This window comes from Scleropages formosus, chromosome 15, assembly GCF_900964775.1.
Source record: "Scleropages formosus chromosome 15, fSclFor1.1, whole genome shotgun sequence".
NCBI lineage: Eukaryota > Metazoa > Chordata > Actinopteri > Osteoglossiformes > Osteoglossidae > Scleropages > Scleropages formosus.
In genome coordinates, this window is record NC_041820.1 from 16,613,098 (window position 1) to 16,631,864 (window position 18,767).

Genomic DNA, 18,767 nt, shown 5'->3' on the forward strand with positions numbered 1-18,767 from the left:
ATTAACACTACCATTAAAAGAAGCAGACTTACCTGCAGTATTTGTGGAATCTCACTGAGACAACCGTCCCCACTGCACTCATGACCTGCTTCTCGTCCCCTGCTCCTGACTCCTCCGGTTTCGACCTCGATTTCAGAGGAGCATCACGGACGACGTTTGCGCGATCAGCTTTGGCCTTTGCCTGGCTCTTCAACCTAGATTTCAGATTCCATGCCTCTGAAACCACCACTTCTACCAAAAGCTGCACTTGTGTTCTGAGACCTCAGGAGAATCATGACAAACCACACAGCTTGCGGCTGGAATCGATTCCTTTCTGGGCTTTCTGATAGTGTCTCGTGGTTTTAGGTGTCACATTGATAACCTACAGAGAGACCAAAGCTTAGAGTTAAGCTTCTGTAGCTGAGAAATTGCCAAACATATTATTCCAACACAAAGGTGACATAAATCTTTCTCTGTGTACCAACTTAAATGCACTGCTTTACTCATCTTTAAGATGGAAGCCACATACAACAGGGTCACAGTGGTATAATTAGTATAGGTCTCATCCTTGTGAAAGGAGGTGACATTTGCAGAGATAGCAGTACAGGGTATGACTGATTTAAATTCGGGAAAACTCTCGATCATTCTAAAAGGTCACATGCAATCGATCTGTTCTTCAGGGTGCATGGGTGTGATTGAGGCCATCCTACATTGCTGCCGTTTTGGGCTCGCTTGCATTTCATAGCATGTGTTCAGGTGTCCCAGATGGGAATGGATTTGTTTGGCATCCAGCTGGGCTGGGAGAGGCTGGCAAGTTTGCCGAAACCAGATGTATGCTGCTTCCCTTAGTGAATTAAAAAGGAACCGGGACCTTTGACAAGCTGCGAGAGAAGATGCCGTCCAAGAATGTAAAGTAACAGAATTTGACTAACCCTTTTTCTATGACAGTCCACTGTGATTACAATGAAATATAAATGCATTAAACTTCTGCGCAGCATAGATCTAATAAACTGGCTTCCAGACCTGGGGACCGAACGTCCCACTCTTGAGAATGCCACGCATAAACAGTCTTTTACCTTTTAATTATTTTTTCATGCTGCGAAATTGTAATAGCTCTACGGGAAGAATCAGTCTCTTTGCCCTGGTAAATAAGTTTTGGAAGCAATTTCAAGGTAGATGTAATTAATTTAAACCTGGACCCATTGTAAATAGACATGAAAATTGATTTTCAGCTTGAAAGACTGTCAGGTTTGGGGAATTGTCAGTAAAATGCAAGAAAAAATCATTTGGACTGGAAAGAGCACATATTAATGTTAGAGGCAAAAAGTCTGACATTTCTGACATGATCCAGGTGACGTTCTTGTGAAAATAGCAAAAATTAGTCTTCATTTCGTCTGAATTAGAAGAGTGGCGACGATTTTCAGAGTATGTCAATATGGAGTGGTACGGATCTGGTGGATTTAAGACTATGCATTGTTTATAATGGTTTCCACGGTAACCGAGGCACCCAAGTTACACAAGTGCAGTTACGAACAATTCCGCGCGGGACTAGTAGTGCAGAAATTTCCCTCATTGACGAAAACTGAATTGTCGGAACAGGTCCGGACCTCACGCCATGCGAGTGTTGATAGGGAAACTACAGCGCCGGTAAGATATTGACAGACACTGACTGAGTGAGAATGAGACTGAAGTGCGGCGGTGAGTCCGGGTCCAGCCAGGTCCCGGGCCGGTCCGATCCGATCCGATCCCGTCGTACCCGTGCAGAGGAGCAGCGGGCCGAGAGCTGCGGACGTTCGGGTCGCTCTTCTTCACGGAAAGAGCCACCAGAGCTTTGGAGACAGTGACATCGGAGCGGGACAGGCGCTCCCGGTGCTGCGCGTTCTGCTCCCTGGACGGAGGGAGGGCTTCGAACCCCAGCTCGGACCTGTTGTTGAGGGCGGATTTGGGCTTTAAATTTAATCCCAGAGCCCAGAGCAGAGCGGACACCTGTTAACGGCTCACTCGCGGTTTTGATTCGGAGCGGTGCGAGCAGCACAGGCTGTCAGGGCACGAGGCGAGGAGGGTACAGTCACTATAGAGACACAGTCAGTGCCGCGCCGGTACTGTCAAGTTGCGCGCGAGGGAGATTCTCGACGCCCGCCTGGGGGTCGCGCGGTCCTGGAGCGCTTCTTTCCGCTCCTGACGACGCCGGGTAGATGAACTGAAGTGAGCGGCTGCCGGAGCCTCCGACGACTACAACATCGCCGTACAGACCACGCATCACACTAGTAAAGTCGGCTGCTGCTGCTGCTGCTGCGAAAGTTGCCCGGCGTCGTTCTCCTCTCCGCAGCTCTCTGAGCGCGCAGCCGAGCGCCATGTGGGGCAGCGGTGCGGCCGCATGATCATGGGCTGCCGATGCGCCGGGGGCTGCTGCGGGGCCGGGCTGCTCAACGAGGACAACGCGCGCTTCCTGCTGCTCGCGCTGCTCATCGTGCTGTACCTGCTGTGCGGCGCGGCCGTGTTCTCGGCGCTCGAGCAGCCCCGCGAGCGGCAGGCCAAGGAGAAGTGGGCGCTGCGCTTCGAGCGCTTCAGCGCCGAGCACAACCTGAGCCGGGCGGAGCTCGAGGCGCTGCTGCGCTCCTACGAGGAGGCGAACCTGGCCGGGGTCCGAGTGGACGCGCGCCTCCCGCGCTGGGACTTCGCGGGCGCGCTCTACTTCGTGGGAACCGTGGTGTCCACCATCGGTCAGTCGTTACGCTACCGTACCGGGGCCGGGTCTCGCCGTCTGTGCTGTTCACGTGACGGGTTGGAGGGTTCCTGCACCTGTCCGCACCTGTCCGAAGGGGTAGAAACGCAGCGTCCAGAAAGAAAGTACTGAGGGGAAAGTTTTTTTTTAAAAAAAAAAAAAACTGATGCCTTTTAATTTGATGTAGTCAAATATCATTATTTCTCCAGAAATGTGAGAAAAGCAGCCGGAGAGTTTTTTTTTTTTTTGCTGTTTTATTCCACCACACACAGGTGTGAAGATTTACACACACATGATTCTAGAATGTTCGTTACTGAGCACCTTCCAAGCGGGAGAGAGGATGGAGCTGAGCTGTGGGCGAAAGCGTGAATCCTCCTGGGTCTCAGTTTGCAGACTTTTTGCGGTGCACTCAAGTAAAGTGTGAACTTAGAGAGTAATGATGTCCAACAGCTGATGCAGTAAACAAGTGTAAAGGTGGGAGCGGCACAACAGCACTGTCCGCTCCTTATGCTCCTTAACGTCTTTCCAGGACTCATTGTCAAAAGCTGTTCGTGTCTGAAGCTCCACCAGTTAGATCTCCATTATTTTGAGAGCGTGACTGGAAAAGCTGATAGTCTGAACCATTTGTGTTGTTCTAGGAACCCCTTGGAGAGGAAGGTAGAAAGGAGCAGGTCAACGTCCTGTTGGGTTTTTTATTATTATTATTATCATCGTTATTGTTATTTTTTTTTACTTACTTACTCCAGTTATTTAAACTGTTACTTGTTGCCCTGTGTGTTCATGCTGTACAGGTACCGTACTTCACTCAGGATGAAGACTTTATAAGCAGTGATTTGTTTTTAATTACTCCTCTCAGCAAAACATGTGTCACTGACATGCTATAACCTGGGCAGGCAAGCAAATCAGAGCTTGTAAATGTATATGTGTTATAGATACGTCATATATGTGTTAAAGCGACAGCTCGTTTGACGATCTGCAGTTTTCAGATGTTTGTTAGTGAAGGAATATCTTTCTGTGCTAAACAGCCAGTTATTCAAAACATGGAAGTGCTTTTACGGAGCAACCGGGATCTCGATTTTCATTTATTCCCAAGAATAACAACCGTCAGAAGCAGGAGCAGAAGTGCTGAAAGCCTGAACCTGGTAGTACTTCCAGGAAGAGGGAAAAGTACTACACTGGACAAAATTCCATACGCCGCTGCTTTTTATACACACCCAAATAAAGTCACGCAGTGAGAGCAGAAACACATCTTAACTGCGCTCAAGTGGTTCCCATGGTGTCGCTGATGTGCTCTCAGTGTGCTTTGCTAACAATTTCAAAAATGCAAACACAAACACATTGCGGGGTTCAAGGTTTAGGCTCGAAGTCTAGAGGATGCAGGCTATGTACACCCAAAGGGGTGGGATGTTCTCCTGCCCCTTTTCCCCAGCACCATCCCTTTGGGCTGAAAGCAACATTCCAGCAGGTCTCTACGCAAGAACCCCAAAGATCAAACCATGGCACCAGTCCATCGAAACACAGTGATTATGTGTAGTGCTAACAAGTGGTAATGAAAGATAAGCAGGGGCTTCGTAAACTTTCGCAGTGCTGCCACACGAAGGTAATTGCGTCTTTGAATATTTGTAATGCTAAACATCTTGGAAAGAAAGACAAGCTTCTAACTGGATAAAAAGGGTGCAAACCCATGGCGATCCGGGGACAGTTATTTGTTAAAGACACATCTTTCGCACTTCGCTTTCATCTTGAGGGAACACAGCTGCAAAAAGCACCCCCCCCCCCCAGTTATTTGCATCACTGTGAAACAAAAGGGGGAAGATCTGCAAGATGAGGGGCATTAGTCCCGTCTCCAGTAGCAACCTAGCTATTGTGGAGCTTCTGAAGAGGAAGGGCAGGCAGACAGGGACTCCTGCGCATGGACTCCTCGTTAGGACTCATCTCATTAGCACGAATACATTCGGCGGGCTTAATGAGTTGGTTGAGCACCTCCGGCTGAGCAAGGAGCCGAGTGAAGGTGGGGGCCTGGGGGAGGAGGGGACTGTCGCTCGATCTTGAGCCGTTTGCCATGGGATAATTCAGGGTGTTCATGCGTGTGTGTGGAGCGCCATGGTTAGGGGACAATTGTGGTAGTGCTTAATAGCAAGGCGAAGTAGTCCTCACAAACATTTGGCATGAGAATCAGTTCAGCATCCTAGAAACCCTTTAAATAAAACTTGTGGTGATTTTGCATTAATCTTCCATTTAGAGACTGAGTGGGATTTCAAGGTGTGTGATTGAAGTGCCAGAGGAAGCAAATCCACAGCACGCAGACAAGAGAGTGTGTTTGGTCTGTTTATGCTGAGCAGTTTATTTCTCAGCATTGATTGGGATTTTAACTGTATGCATTGCACACTTCAGGACACATTGAAACAGATGTCTTGCTTGAGAACTTCCGGTTTATCAACTGTGTCAAATTAGGCTTCATCAAAAAATTACTTTGTCCTTCATGCCATTTTCAAATGGTTGAAAAAAAAAAAGAATAGTAGCAAGTTCTTTAACTAATGCATTGGGTTTAGTGCAGTTAGTACTGTGATGCATTTTGATATCCCTATCAAGATTGAGAAATGAAGAGCTTAAAAGAATGGAACAAAGTCCGGAAAGTCTATGGCTCAGGAGGCCTCGGCTTGACTACTCCTGTAGTATAGCAGTTTTGGGCCTACTTTTGGTAGTATGTCAGGAATAGGTGTTCTAACCCTAACCTTTTCCTGTCCCTGCCCAGGTTTTGGAATGACCACTCCTGCCACTGTAGGGGGGAAGATCTTCCTAATCTTCTACGGCCTCATCGGCTGTGCCTCCACCATCCTCTTCTTCAACCTGTTTCTGGAACGGCTCATAACGTTGCTAGCCGTTGTGCTCCGGTCCTGCCATGAGCTGCAGAGGAGGCGCAAGGGCGTGCTGCCCCACGACGGTCAGTCCAGTTCCAGGGCTGGTGCCAGTGGGCCGGACAGCCTGGCGGAGTGGAAGCCCTCAGTGTACTATGTCATGCTGATCCTGTGCCTGGGTGCCGTGCTGGTGTCCTGCTGTGCCTCAGCCATGTTCTCAGCTGTTGAGGGCTGGAGCTACATGGACTCACTTTACTTCTGCTTTGTGGCCTTCAGTACCATCGGCTTTGGGGACCTCGTGAGCAGTCAGCAGCTGAACTACGAGTACCAGGCTGCCTACCACCTGGGCAACTTCCTCTTTATCTTCCTGGGCGTGTGCTGCATCTACTCACTCTTCAATGTCATCTCCATCGTCATCAAGCAGATCCTCAACTGGATCCTACGGTGGCTTGAACGTCCATGTGGTGGCAGCCGTTGTTGCCCTGGTAACATCCTCCGACCACGCCGGAACCTAGTGATGCCAAGCCAGCAACGCGCTCGCCGCAACATCTCTATTGAGACAGATGGCGGGAACGAGAGCGAGGTGGATGGACGTAGAATGTCTGAGGAGCTGATCTCCATGAGGGACTTCCTGGCAGCCAACAAGGTTTCTTTGGCCATCATGCAGAAGCAGCTCTCGGAGACAGCCACGGGCCACCTGGGCCACTCCGTGGCTGGTACCCACCACAATGGCTTCTCTGGGGGAGTGGGAGCTCTGGCCATCATGAATAACAGACTGGTAGAGACCAGCGTTGATAGATGAGTGATTGCTTTAAATGGTCAAAAGGAAAGTTTCATTGTTTTAGTGGATCTGAGTCATGGATCACTGAAGGGAAAAAGTGCTACGGTTGTATGTCCACAAAACACAGAAGATAGTGGAGAAAAGTCATCAGATGGTAGCTTGAGAAAGACTTCCCCTTCTTAGTCACCCCCATATCTTGGGGTTTCATATATGCCTGAAAACTACTGCTGCAGCAACACAAAATTTCACCACAGGCTTTGGTCAGTATTTGGTCAGGGTTTGGTCAGTATTCTGCCATTAAAGTCTGTCCTCTGTTTGATCACTTCCATAATTTTAAAAATAAAATCAGCAGTACAAAATAAAAGGTGAGTCTGGTTGAAAGCAAAGAGGACCAGTTTTTTTTTTTTTTTTTTTTTCTGTGCCAAAGCTTATTATAAACTGAAATGATTATTTTCATATTTGAGATATTTGGCATGTTTTGAGTTTTGTGAAATCGGTATGATTTTCTGGGCCTTCAATGGAGGTCAGATGAGTTGCTTCATCTTACAGCAGAAAAAACACTTGTGCTATTTTTTGTACTATGAAGCAAAGGGAATTCCTCACCTCTGATTCCTGTATCACAGGAATATTCAAACATTTTCAGTCCCCACAAAACCATACCTGTTATGAAACACCTGTAGATAACGTTCAAGTTTGCGTTTTCTTTTGAATAAAAGGTTTTTAATAGCTCTTACATCACAGGAATGAATTTGAGTAAGAATAACTGTAGAACCTCAAGTATGCATTTCTTTGTATTACAAAGAAAAAGGAGCCAATCATATATAATTAAAGTTACTGAAACATTTTCCAGACATTTTCCCTGTGCAGTACATTTGTTCCTTGTCTGATTCAAAAGAACTCAAAGTTTGCATATGCTGATGTTAAAGAACGTTTCATCAAATAAACAGAACATGTTCCACTCTGTAATTTCTCTGGTGGGCATGAGCAATAACCAAAGAGATCCTTTCTCAGAATTGAAAACTTGGTTTATTATGCATATGTATTTATAGCACAGTTCCCTCTTTACCCAGAAAATGACAACAGGAGACACTTACAAGCGAGCTTTCATACTAAATACACAGAACAGAACTAGAAAGGCTGCTATTAGTAATAATGCATATGACTGCCTGTAATAAAGACCCATTTGCTTCATTATGTAAATTCCTGAATAGTGCATGACAATAGCAAAGGTCACCCTGGTACTGCAGCGGTAGATGGAGTCCAGGACTACTGCAGGTAGTTTCGGGTGCATTGTCTGGGGTTCGAGTCCTGCTTGGGGTGCCTTGCGATGGACTGGCATCCCATCCACTGTGCTACCAGCATAACGTATTATATAATGTTATCTATTTTATTCATAATAAATGGAAACACTGATTTTCAAATCAGTGTTTTAGGAAAGCAGAAGAAAGCAGGGGGGTGCAGTGGTGCAGCGGGTTTGGCTGGGTCCTGCTCTCTGGTGGGTCTGGGGTTCGAGTCCCGCTTGGGATGCCTTGTGACGGACTGGCGTCCCGTCCTGGCTGTGTTCCTCCCTTCCAGACTTGCACCCCGTGTTGCTGGGTTAGGCTTCGGTTCGCTGCAACCCCACTCGGGACAAGCGGTTTCAGACTGTGTGTGTGTCTGTAATTTAGCATTCGAGAAAAAGTGACAAAATCATTTATCATTTTTGAAAAGGCAACATCAAGCTCTGGTTTCAGCATAAGATGCTGGAGAAAGTTGTCTTGGCACGGGACTTGGGAGTGGACGAGAGGCGAGGGTTTTAATACCCGTGCGGCACACGTCATTTCTTTGACAGCCGCTACCAGCTTGTTGAAAGCTGTATGAATTAATGTTCGGACCATATTTTCTTCTGTAGTCGTCTTTGTCTCCATCAAGAGAGCACAGACACTTGTATGTCTAAACGGAGGGCCGCTGTCGAGACGACAAGCACCTCAGCACCTCAAAGAGTCGCCATACAAGAGTGTGACATGGCTTCGCATGATCATTTCTCCCAGAGGTCGTCACTTAGTACTGAGAGAAAGAAGAGGAAAAATTGTATCTGACGCTTATTTAGGGTTGTTTTTTTTTTTTTTGTCTTTGCTCCTTTTCTGCATTTAAAAAGAGCAGCAGGTTGTACAGAGGAGATGATGGTGTTTAAAAGGTGAACCCTGGAACTGGCGTCGGACTCAAAACACTGAATAATGTATGATGTAGGACATCAAAAGGAAGACGCAGACAACATTTTCAGTCTCTTTGAAAACGCGTTGCAAAGATGCACCTGCTTTATAAAACGCATACAGTCGCCATTGGGGAAATCATGAAAGCGCACGAGTTCTAGCAGAGGTAACTTCTTATCTACAGTAAGGCTCCACATTGTTAACTTCCCTTATTTTAATTACATTTGTGTCTTGCCTGACGTGAACAGATTTTTCCGCTGCATTTATATCGCTTCATCTCAAAAGGCAAAAATCAGAGATCGCTCAGCCTCTCGGTAAACAAGCACCAGGACTGATGCTCAAGGAATGGAGTTTTGTTTGAAATATGCATGTTAAAAATTAATTAGCTTTAAATAACATCCATACCTTTGTTCCTGCAAAAAAATGTTCTGTTAAGATCACACACGATTTCCTTCTGTTGTGCTCACGAGAAAATCAGCGACTAAATAACATCTCTTGTAGAGCAGTGGATAGCGTGTGGAACAGAGCTGCTGCACTGTGCTCTAAAGACAAAGGGTTGGATCCCCTTCCTGCTGTAGTATCCTTGAGCAAGGCACTTACCCTGAATTGCTCAGTAAAAAATAAATTACCCAGCTGTATAAATGGGTGAATCACGGTAAGTAGCTTTACACTCTAAGCTGCTATGGAGAACAGTGTTATGTTTGTTTGATGTCGGTGTGAAGAAGAATAAATTAGAGGAAGCCTAGGGCTCGGGCTTTAGAGGAACTTCAACTGGACCTCATCAGCCCACTTCCGTGCCTGGTTTGCCATCCGTATTTGCATACCATTGCCAGGGGACACAAAGCTAATGAGGCAGTAAATACGCTCAGGGCAATCGGCCCGTTGATTTCTGTCAGAAAAGCCAGTAGCCAGAATTCGCAGCGTCAGCAAGAGCGATCGTCCACTCGGTCAGCGCGCCCAAGCAACTGTTTCCCGGGGCTAATGTACCGCATTAGGCGGCACGACACAGTGCAGGCGTGTTTGCGAGCACTTTTACCAAGGCGAATGAGCTGCTGTAGGAGGACTGGACCGGAATAGACTGCGAACGTCACATTTTTCTTGCCTGCTTTAAGCCAAGTGATGCACGAGACAAGAAAGGCGCACGCAGATGCAGACTTGCATTCCCCTGCTTGCGTGAGCGGAAACGCACCGCTCGTACACACATTCATCTGCCTGACACTTTCTCCGCAGCAACTTACAATGTTGAGATACCTACAATTACATATTTATATGTTTTTGCCTCTGGGTAACTTCAATGGAGTCATTTAGGGTAAGTATCTTACTCCAGGGTACTACAGCTGGGTGTGGGATTCAGACCAGTAACCTTTGGGTCCAACAGCAGAAGCTCTAACCACCACACTGCCCGCTACCCCACACTTACACACACATCAGCTGAAACCGCTTGTCCCATAGAAGGTCGCGACGAGCCAGAGCCTGGCCCGGCAAAAACGGTGTAAGGGACACACCCAGGACAGGATGCCAGTCCATCACAAGGCACCCAAAGCAGGATTCGAACCCCAGACCCACCGGAGAGCAGGACCCGGTGAAACCCACCGCACCCCTTACCCGACACTTGTCTTTGTAAATTTACATACATTTCCATTGATACAATTACATTTCTAGAATCCTCTTTCCATCACTTTGAATTTGTTGCACTTAATTTTTTAAAACTTTCTCCCCTTAAAAAAATAATCCCTGCACCACAACCTAAGTCGATAAATAATGAAACCTCCTTACCCTCAGCCGTCCTCTGCGAAATTCATTGGGCGTCAATTATTTCTTGTCTTTGAATACGCATTTAGAGGAACCAAGTACTTATGTGAGGATGCTATTCATGGACTCTAAATCTAAACATTTTGTGTGTTTGTGAGTGAGAATTTGCCGGACTGTATAAATGGGTGAACGATTGTATTGTACGTGTCCTTTCTAACCGGAACATCCATACAATAGTTTGTTCTTACGTACTGTTTTATCCTGAAAAGACACTCGAGTGCTTTCACAAGGTTACGGATAAAATGTCATTCATTACCATCTGAATATCATTGTTAGAATACATTTAGCTAACTGTATTAAACTAGCTAAACAAACTGAATTCCAGCCCTTGCTTGCTATTTTCTCATTTTGATGGCCCGATTGAACGATTGGATATCTAAATAACTATTAAATCAGCTACATTGACTGAATAAATCAAGTTAATAAAATGTGACTAATCCCATATTTTCCTTCCTTCCGATTGGAGCGTCTGAAGTGACTGCTATTGTTAGCTATTAAGATAGTGTTAGTTTTTCTCAGGTTTTATTATTAAGGAGCGGTGGCGTTGCAGTTGGCGATACTGACTTGACGCTTAAAGTTAGTCTGAATTCTATTCTGCCCACTGCTCCTTTTCCTTTGAGAGAAGCCTGAACGATGCTGAATTTCTCTAGCGTAACTACCAAGCGGATTAAACTGGTAAACGGCTGCGAATCGCTTTGAATCAAGGCATCAGCTACATGGAAACAGACTTTATTTAAGGTGGCTGGAAAGCACAGCGGTCAGTGCCATCAACCTTGCAATCAAAGGATGCAAATTGGAGTCCCTGCTCTTGCTGTCATACTTAAAATCAAGGTACTTACACTGAACTTACCCATTAAATTTACCCCGCTGACTGTATGAATGGGTAAATAATATTAAGAAGCTTAGTATACCAACCTAAGAAGTGTTATAATAGTAACACCTAGAAGGTTCTGGTGTTTTATACATCAAATACATAAAAGACCATTGTCCAAATAGATATTAGACAATATCTATTTTTGCTTGTGCAACAGATTTAATAACAACAACAACAACAACAACAATAATAATTATTATTATTACAACGGCTAGCAATGTTATGAGCCGTTCCAGAAACAGGTTGAAGAAGAGGCTAGTGGAGGCACAGCCGATGAATTATGGAAGGTTATTATTATTCAAATTAGAAAGAGAAGAAACTAAAGATGTGAATGTCTGTTAGGTCTGGAAAAAGGAAAGTAAACAGGTGTTTCATGTCAAAACCGGACGTTTCGAACTTGCGCAGCGCGTTTTACGTCATTTCCCGTATTGTGACGTGTTTCCGCTTATTCTGAACGAAAATGGTAAGTGAGCAAGCATTTTCGGTCATCTCGTCGTTTTCAGCAATTAAAACGTTGAGAATTGTGTTTTTATTATTCGTCTCTTGAGCTAATGTCAGTGAACTTGGTCCACGCTCGTTCTGAAGTTTCTTTATCATCGGTCTCATCCGTTTGTCTGATTTGATTGTTAGCTACGCTAGCTAGCTTGCTAATCACATTAGCCGCTGTTGATGTCTTCTGTTAGTAGTGTGTTTGATAACAAATCCTAAATTAGTCGGTGTTACGTCTCAAGCAATGTAGTCCTCGTAGTTGGTCTTTCTTGTGTTTTTAATTATTCAGCCGGTAATTTAATTCGGCTGCCTGTTTTGTTTATTCTTCTGCCAGCAGATTTAGCTTTCCGAGCTGGTAGTGCTAACTCGACTTAAGACTATTATTGCTCGAAACTGTTCTGTGAGTCTAAGATGCTCATTTCTGATTTTAAATTGTGTTGTCATAGTGATGGTGTTGCTGTGTGTTGATGTTCTCTCCCCCCCCCCCGCAGGGTCAAAATCAGAGTGGCGGCCACGGCCCCGGAGGAGGGAAGAAAGATGACAAGGTGAGACCTGCATTAGGTCCAGCTAGTTACCACGGAGCTAGAACTTAGGCATCCTCTTGTTTTTGTTCTGTCTTGTTGTCCTTACACAGCACGTCTCAACAAAATGTCTCTGATTGGTAGGATAAGAAAAAGAAGTATGAACCACCCATTCCTACCAGGGTTGGGAAGAAGAAGAAAAAGTCAAAGGGACCAGATGCTGCCAGCAAGTTGCCTTTAGGTGCTTCGCTCTTAATGGTTGCTTTTGTTCTTTAAAGAGCTTTGGCATCATATTTTGTTTATAGGTGCATTCTCTTGTCACTGGCTCGCTGAGCTTTTAAATGATCCTTATCCATTTGCTGTTTTCCTCAGTCACCCCTCACACTCAGTGTCGCCTGAAGCTCCTGAAACAGGAGAGAATCAAAGACTACCTGCTGATGGAGGAGGAGTTCATCCGCAACCAGGAGCAAATGAAGCCGCTGGAGGAGAAGCAGGAGGTGGTTATTGGAGAACTGTTCTGTTGAGTTGCATGTGACATGTATTTCATTTGTACTGAGCCTTTTGGAAATGACATTTTCTTATACAGGAGGAGAGATCGAAGGTAGATGATCTGCGGGGAACTCCCATGTCAGTCGGGACCCTGGAGGAGATCATAGATGACAACCATGCCATCGTGTCCACATCCGTGGGTTCGGAACATTATGTCAGCATCCTGTCATTTGTGGACAAGGACCTCCTCGAGCCAGGCTGCTCCGTGCTGCTTAACCACAAGGTACTGCCACCTGCTCCAGTGGAACTGTGGGACTCATTTTATACATTTCACCAGTAGCATCAGCAGGGATACAAGCTGATGTAGCTCTAACAAATATACAGTCCTATTTTGTCAGATGATCCACATCCACACTGATGCCATTGATACTTGTCACATCAATGTTAGGTCCATGCAGTCATCGGTGTGCTTATGGATGACACGGACCCACTGGTTACAGTCATGAAAGTAGAGAAGGCACCACAGGAGACATATGCAGACATTGGAGGGCTGGACAGCCAGATCCAGGAGATTAAGGTGAGCCACATCTGCAGTAGCCACCAGTAAGTTATTCTTGTCATGTAAATATAATTATATAATTATTTAAATTTTCTTTTGGGTAAAGCATGGATAGTGTATGCTGTTCTTATTTACTCTTCCCACCTGTACTAGGTACAGACAGGGAAATCATTTTTATGCCAGGCAGTAGGAAGTGGTCATAGTATATTGCTCTCTTTTTTTTTTTTACTATAGTATTTGCTACTTCCTTGTTCTCTGAGGGGAGAAAATCCTGGAATGTGACCTCATTTAAACAATGTGTCCTGTGTAATCCTAGGAGTCAGTGGAGCTTCCGCTCACCCATCCAGAGTATTATGAAGAGATGGGGATCAAGCCCCCAAAAGGGGTCATCCTGTATGGCCCACCTGGCACAGGTGAGTGGATCCCTGGTGTCAGACGAGCATCCATGGCATTCACATTGCTCAAGCTCCTAAACAGTGGGTAAGCTATGAAAGCCAAAACTTATGCTGTTTACTATATGTTACAGGGAAGACCCTGCTGGCCAAGGCAGTGGCCAACCAGACGTCAGCCACGTTTCTCCGTGTAGTGGGCTCTGAACTCATCCAGAAGTACCTGGGGGACGGTCCCAAGCTGGTGAGGGAGCTCTTCAGGGTGGCTGAGGAGCATGCACCCTCCATAGTCTTTATTGACGAAATTGACGCCATTGGGACAAAGAGGTATAGCAGTCTTACAAATTAGTTGCTTTTAATTGTTTTTAGGTTCAGTTTTGACAAGCCTGACAATTTCAGGGCTGAATTTCTGCAGTCTAGTGGAGGTTATATCCACAGTGACACTGGTCTGTGTAGCTCTTGACAGCAGAAGGGTGGGAGCCTGCCTGAGTGGTCTGTCTTTCCTGCAGGTATGACTCCAATTCTGGTGGTGAGCGTGAAATCCAGAGGACTATGCTGGAGCTGCTCAACCAGCTGGATGGCTTTGATTCGCGGGGGGATGTTAAGGTTATCATGGCCACCAACAGGATAGAGACCCTGGACCCTGCCCTTATCCGGCCAGGTAAGCTTTCTGACCGGGGGCTAATCGGAGACCCCTCTACATTTGAATATATCTCTTCCTGCTGGATGCTCCTGCACACCCTTCTCCACTCTGCTGCTTTTCCCCCAGGCCGGATTGATCGTAAGATTGAGTTCCCGCTCCCAGACGAAAAGACCAAGCGGAGAATCTTCCAAATCCACACTAGCCGGATGACTGTGGCTGATGATGTGACTCTGGACGACCTCATTCTGGCCAAGGACGATCTCTCCGGTGCTGACATCAAGGTGTGTCTAAATATCAAAACTTAAACCCAGATGCAAATAATGGCTAATTTTAGTATTTTACAATATGCAATGGTTTTTTTAAATTTTTTATTGTAATGTAACCATAGTCAGATGAAATTACTGTAATGCTGAAACCATTCCTATGTTAATGTGAAATTTTACTGTAACATCACACAGCCCCTGCTGTGCATCTTCACCACTTAATGGTGTAAAACTTTAGTTGCTTAAGTGTTTGCCGCCAACTTTTTCCCCCCATGTTCCAGGCAATATGTACAGAAGCTGGGCTAATGGCACTGCGAGAGCGCAGGATGAAAGTCACAAACGAAGACTTCAAGAAGTCAAAGGAGAATGTTCTTTACAAAAAGCAGGAGGGCACACCTGAGGGACTGTACTTGTAACTCCAGCACCTCTTTTGCTTTGCCACTTCCCCATCTGCACTTCAATGCAGTAACCCTTGCTTTCTCTAATATTGCTTTTTCTACATGCATGTTGCAGGTGTTGTCGTCATCTTGTGAAAATCACATACTGAAAATAAAATTCTTATGTTCAGAACAGTCTTTCTGTTGCAAACACTCTTTTTAGCCAAAGAAAATGGAAGCAAGGAATTCAGTTATTTTGTCTAAGTAATCAACACAAATTTTACTGAGAATGTTTAAAAATAATGCCAAAACAATACCAAGTATTCAGGCGCAATAGAGCAATTGTACATTAATGCTACAAGTTTCATAAAATGTAGACATTTTGTATTAAAGAAAAAACCGCTTACAAAAAGGAAGTAAATGGTGCCATCTATTGGTTCACTACTATGTGTACAGTCCATTTCACCGTCAGTTACTACAGATAAAAGTAACAAAAAATGTATAACAGAAATTAAGGGTGAAAGTCCATCTACAAGGCACTCAAAGTACCTGAGAAGCTTATCAGCAGAAATCAAATAATGAATTTGTCACATGACAAAGTAAGCCATTGTGTCTCTCTGCGTCATGTGGTAGTCATCTTGCCCTTGACCCTAAGGACAGAAAAGGGACAGAAACTGACAGTGTAATTACTGTAGCAGGTGATCATTCGTAAACAGTTAAATCCTGAAAATGAAGCAAACTGCCTCAACAGACAAGATGTGAATCAAGCAAGGATGCTTTTTGTCACATAAGGCAGCTTAATTCTGCAGTTAAACCTTGCTCAGGTTTACTGTACCTCAATAACTTCAAACTGTAACCTCTTCTTCTCCTGCTCAGCTCTCCGACGCACCACGACCTGTCAACACAATGAAGGGATGGAAGCTGAGCTGGGCTCTGGTTCCCAGGGTGTCATGGTCAGAGCGCAGTTCAGTGAGACTGGTTATGGGCCTTAGGAATGTTGACCTGAGGGATGGTTATCGAGGCGATGGAATGAGACGAGCCATTGGCCATCTCTGAGTGGCCTTTGGACGGCGAAGCGTAGGAGGACTCACAAAAACAGCGATGCCGGTGAGGATGGCCAGGGCGATGACGATGATGATGGCAGCAAAGCCTGGTGAGATGGTCTTCATGTTCATTCGTGGTGGCTCACTGTCAAAGAACAGCACCTTGATGGAGTCACGCTCCACCTCCAGACTCCGTCCGTCCAACTCGAGGCCGAATTTGCTGTTCTTTAGCTGTCCGACACGCGACATACAGCATTAACGCGATTTGAGGCATCTGACACCACTAGAGCCACTGTTTGCACAAGTAAGCACCGCGTCAGCTCAATTGCCACGTATCATTTTGGTTGCGAACCAAAATGTTCAGAGCAGCATTATTTGCCCTTGAAGACAGTTATGGGACAAAGTAAGTCATCTAGGTTTCACATTCGTTGGTGATGGGATCAAAGAGGCCCCCCATAATAAAAGGTGCTGGATAAGAACTCCCCTCACATCTCGCTCAATGTAGTGCGCCACCGTTGCCACGTCGACCGGGTCTTTGGTGCCGTTCTCTGCGAGGCGGATCGATACCACGTGGGAGCGCTCCTCAATCTGGGAGAAGCGGACAACCGGGTTGCTGCCTCAAGAAGCGGCCGATCATAAATGCAACACGAAGATGTGGAAAGGGAACGGTCGGCACTTACGTTTATCTCCAGTATCTGTGTGGTGTCCAGCGTGTATTCCTTCACCAGCTTAAAGACCAGCTGTCTGAAACAAGAAGAACACACCAGAGAACATCCTGACACACCATGTGGATCACTGCAGGACGGGCCCTCTTTCCGCTCAGAAGAAGTGATCAAGTTCCCAGCACAAGGGACGTGTGTCCGAGCGTGAGCGAAAACCCCGAGGAACCCTACCGTCGTATTGCGTCTTTAGTTCTGGCCAGAGGGGTGAACTCCGCTTTGAATGTAAATAAAATTTCCACGAGGCTGTGAAACAAACAGAAGTTACATTTGCAATAACAGCATTTACAGCCAGGAATATTTTAGCAAAGTGTCCATCCTCAGTTGAAAGGAGCCTCGAGGTTTAAAATATCCACACCCCTATTTTATTCATCGATTTTTACCATCAATATTTGTCTTGCTCAAGCTGGATGTTTTTGACAACGAAATATTTTTGGCCACTCACTTCATACCTAGTACCGTACTGGCCGGAAAAGTGGAAGAATTTTACCATAACGTACGACGTACAATGCCCCGTTTATACATGGCTCCGCAGGACGGTGCTTCCAAGCGTTCGAATGGATTAAACAGTTTCAATCTTCTGAACTTTAATATTTTATTTGGAGATTTTATTATCGCCACAGAGGAAACCCATCAGCTACAGACGCTGCTCCTTCAAACCCAAGAGCACTGCAAAGTCCACAGCGTTAATTACGGTTCCAATAACGAGTATTAAATATTTACATTTGCACATTATGGCTCCTGACTCAGTGTTGGGTAGGAGTGGCGTCGCACTCACTGGACTCGCACCAGACGGTCGCACTTGGGGTCGTCGCCGGTCTTGTCGGTGACCCTCACGCCCGCGCTGTCCACGCACCAGCATAGGTTCGAGTCGTCGTCGCACTGCTTCGGTTTGAACATGCCGTGCTCGTCGCACTCGGGGTCGTACTCCATGTCCAGCCTCCCGCCGGGAAGGATGCTCCCGGTGCGGCGCTTGTTCAGCATCTCCAGGTGCATCAGGCGACACTTTGGAGTCACTGCATCGCAGTGCAAGTTGACACGTAATTCATAACTGACACACATAGTGACACAAGGTGTAAACTTTTAAAGCTTCCATTCCACTTCATGCATGTGCTTTTCTTAGTCTATGAAAAGTGGAAGTGTCTCATAAGGTGGGTTGCTGAGCAGCTCATATATATATATATATATATATATATATATATATATATATGTGTGTGACGGTGGAGGCGAGAGGGGGATGTCGTGCTCGGCCCACGCACGCTCGTTGCAGCTCACGGTGAGGTTGTCGTAGCCGCGGAACACGGCCTCGCACGTGCCGCAGCGGTTCATGTGACACGTGACGTACTCGTTGTGCTTGCAGGAGGCGTCCTCGCACACCTCGTCGAACTCGCAGTTCTCGCGCGCGGGGAACTCGTCGTTGCACTCGTCGTCTGCAGCGGCGGAACACAGCATTGCCAACTCACAGCTACTCTTCTAACCATTGTCATCTTCGCGAGTTTCAACGTGGGAGAAAAGTAACAGAGAACTATGAAGAGGAGGTGACACTTTCTGGGCCCTCAAGACAGGAAGATGTGCACATGGACAGCGCTGAGCTGCTCTTGCAGAAAGCAGCGAGGGCTTGCGATGCAGCTCAGACACTTTCTAAATGTAATCAACATGGATGCGACCGTCTTATTTGAATGCCAACATTAACTTTGAATTATCCAACCGGTGGCCTCAAGCCCATCCATAAGTTATTCTAATTAATTCCCGCTGGCATTAGTTTCCCTGCACTTGCCCACTGTATTCAGGAAAACAGCGGACCCAAGTTGGCGGTGTGCCGTGACCTACCTGGTACCGCTGACACGGCGATGGAGCTCTCCAGTATGAGGGTCGAGATCATGCAGAAGGTCTTGAGCTTCATCCTGCAGGATCCTTTCTCCTCGGTGCTCGGCCACAGAGTGACTCAGTGGCTCGCTGGGAGGTCCGTCTCACACCATTACCCTCCATCTTATTATTCAGACAAGTGTTCCAGAGTTCCTGAACCCCCCACCCCACCCCACCCCAACCCCAAC

The 18,767-nt window shown here is 46.2% G+C and overlaps 3 protein-coding genes across 3 annotated transcripts; 2 read left to right on the forward strand and 1 right to left on the reverse strand.

Moving 5' to 3' along the window:
* Positions 1-1,478: 1,478 nt before the first annotated feature.
* Positions 1,479-6,364, forward strand: kcnk13a (potassium channel, subfamily K, member 13a). Its single transcript, XM_018727377.2, has 2 exons — positions 1,479-2,702; positions 5,460-6,364. Exons 1-2 carry the CDS (start codon positions 2,357-2,359, stop codon positions 6,362-6,364), a joined length of 1,251 nt encoding a protein of 416 aa, XP_018582893.2. The 5' UTR covers positions 1,479-2,356.
* A 5,268-nt stretch (positions 6,365-11,632) lies between these two features.
* On the forward strand, positions 11,633-15,363 carry LOC108919341 (26S proteasome regulatory subunit 4). The gene is made up of 11 exons (XM_018727269.2): positions 11,633-11,684; positions 12,202-12,255; positions 12,376-12,472; positions 12,604-12,728; positions 12,818-13,003; positions 13,169-13,297; positions 13,596-13,692; positions 13,806-13,995; positions 14,178-14,329; positions 14,438-14,592; positions 14,856-15,363. The coding sequence occupies exons 1-11, from the start codon at positions 11,682-11,684 to the stop codon at positions 14,988-14,990; spliced, it is 1,323 nt and encodes a 440-aa protein (XP_018582785.1). The 5' UTR covers positions 11,633-11,681; the 3' UTR covers positions 14,991-15,363.
* A 25-nt stretch (positions 15,364-15,388) lies between these two features.
* On the reverse strand, positions 15,389-18,677 carry LOC108919416 (epithelial cell adhesion molecule-like). Its single transcript, XM_029258730.1, has 9 exons — positions 18,544-18,677; positions 17,973-18,143; positions 17,492-17,729; positions 16,888-16,959; positions 16,675-16,738; positions 16,484-16,582; positions 16,043-16,225; positions 15,787-15,846; positions 15,389-15,601 (listed from the first exon to the last, which is right to left on the reverse strand). The coding sequence occupies exons 1-9, from the start codon at positions 18,614-18,616 to the stop codon at positions 15,539-15,541; spliced, it is 1,023 nt and encodes a 340-aa protein (XP_029114563.1). The 5' UTR covers positions 18,617-18,677; the 3' UTR covers positions 15,389-15,538.
* Positions 18,678-18,767: the final 90 nt, after the last annotated feature.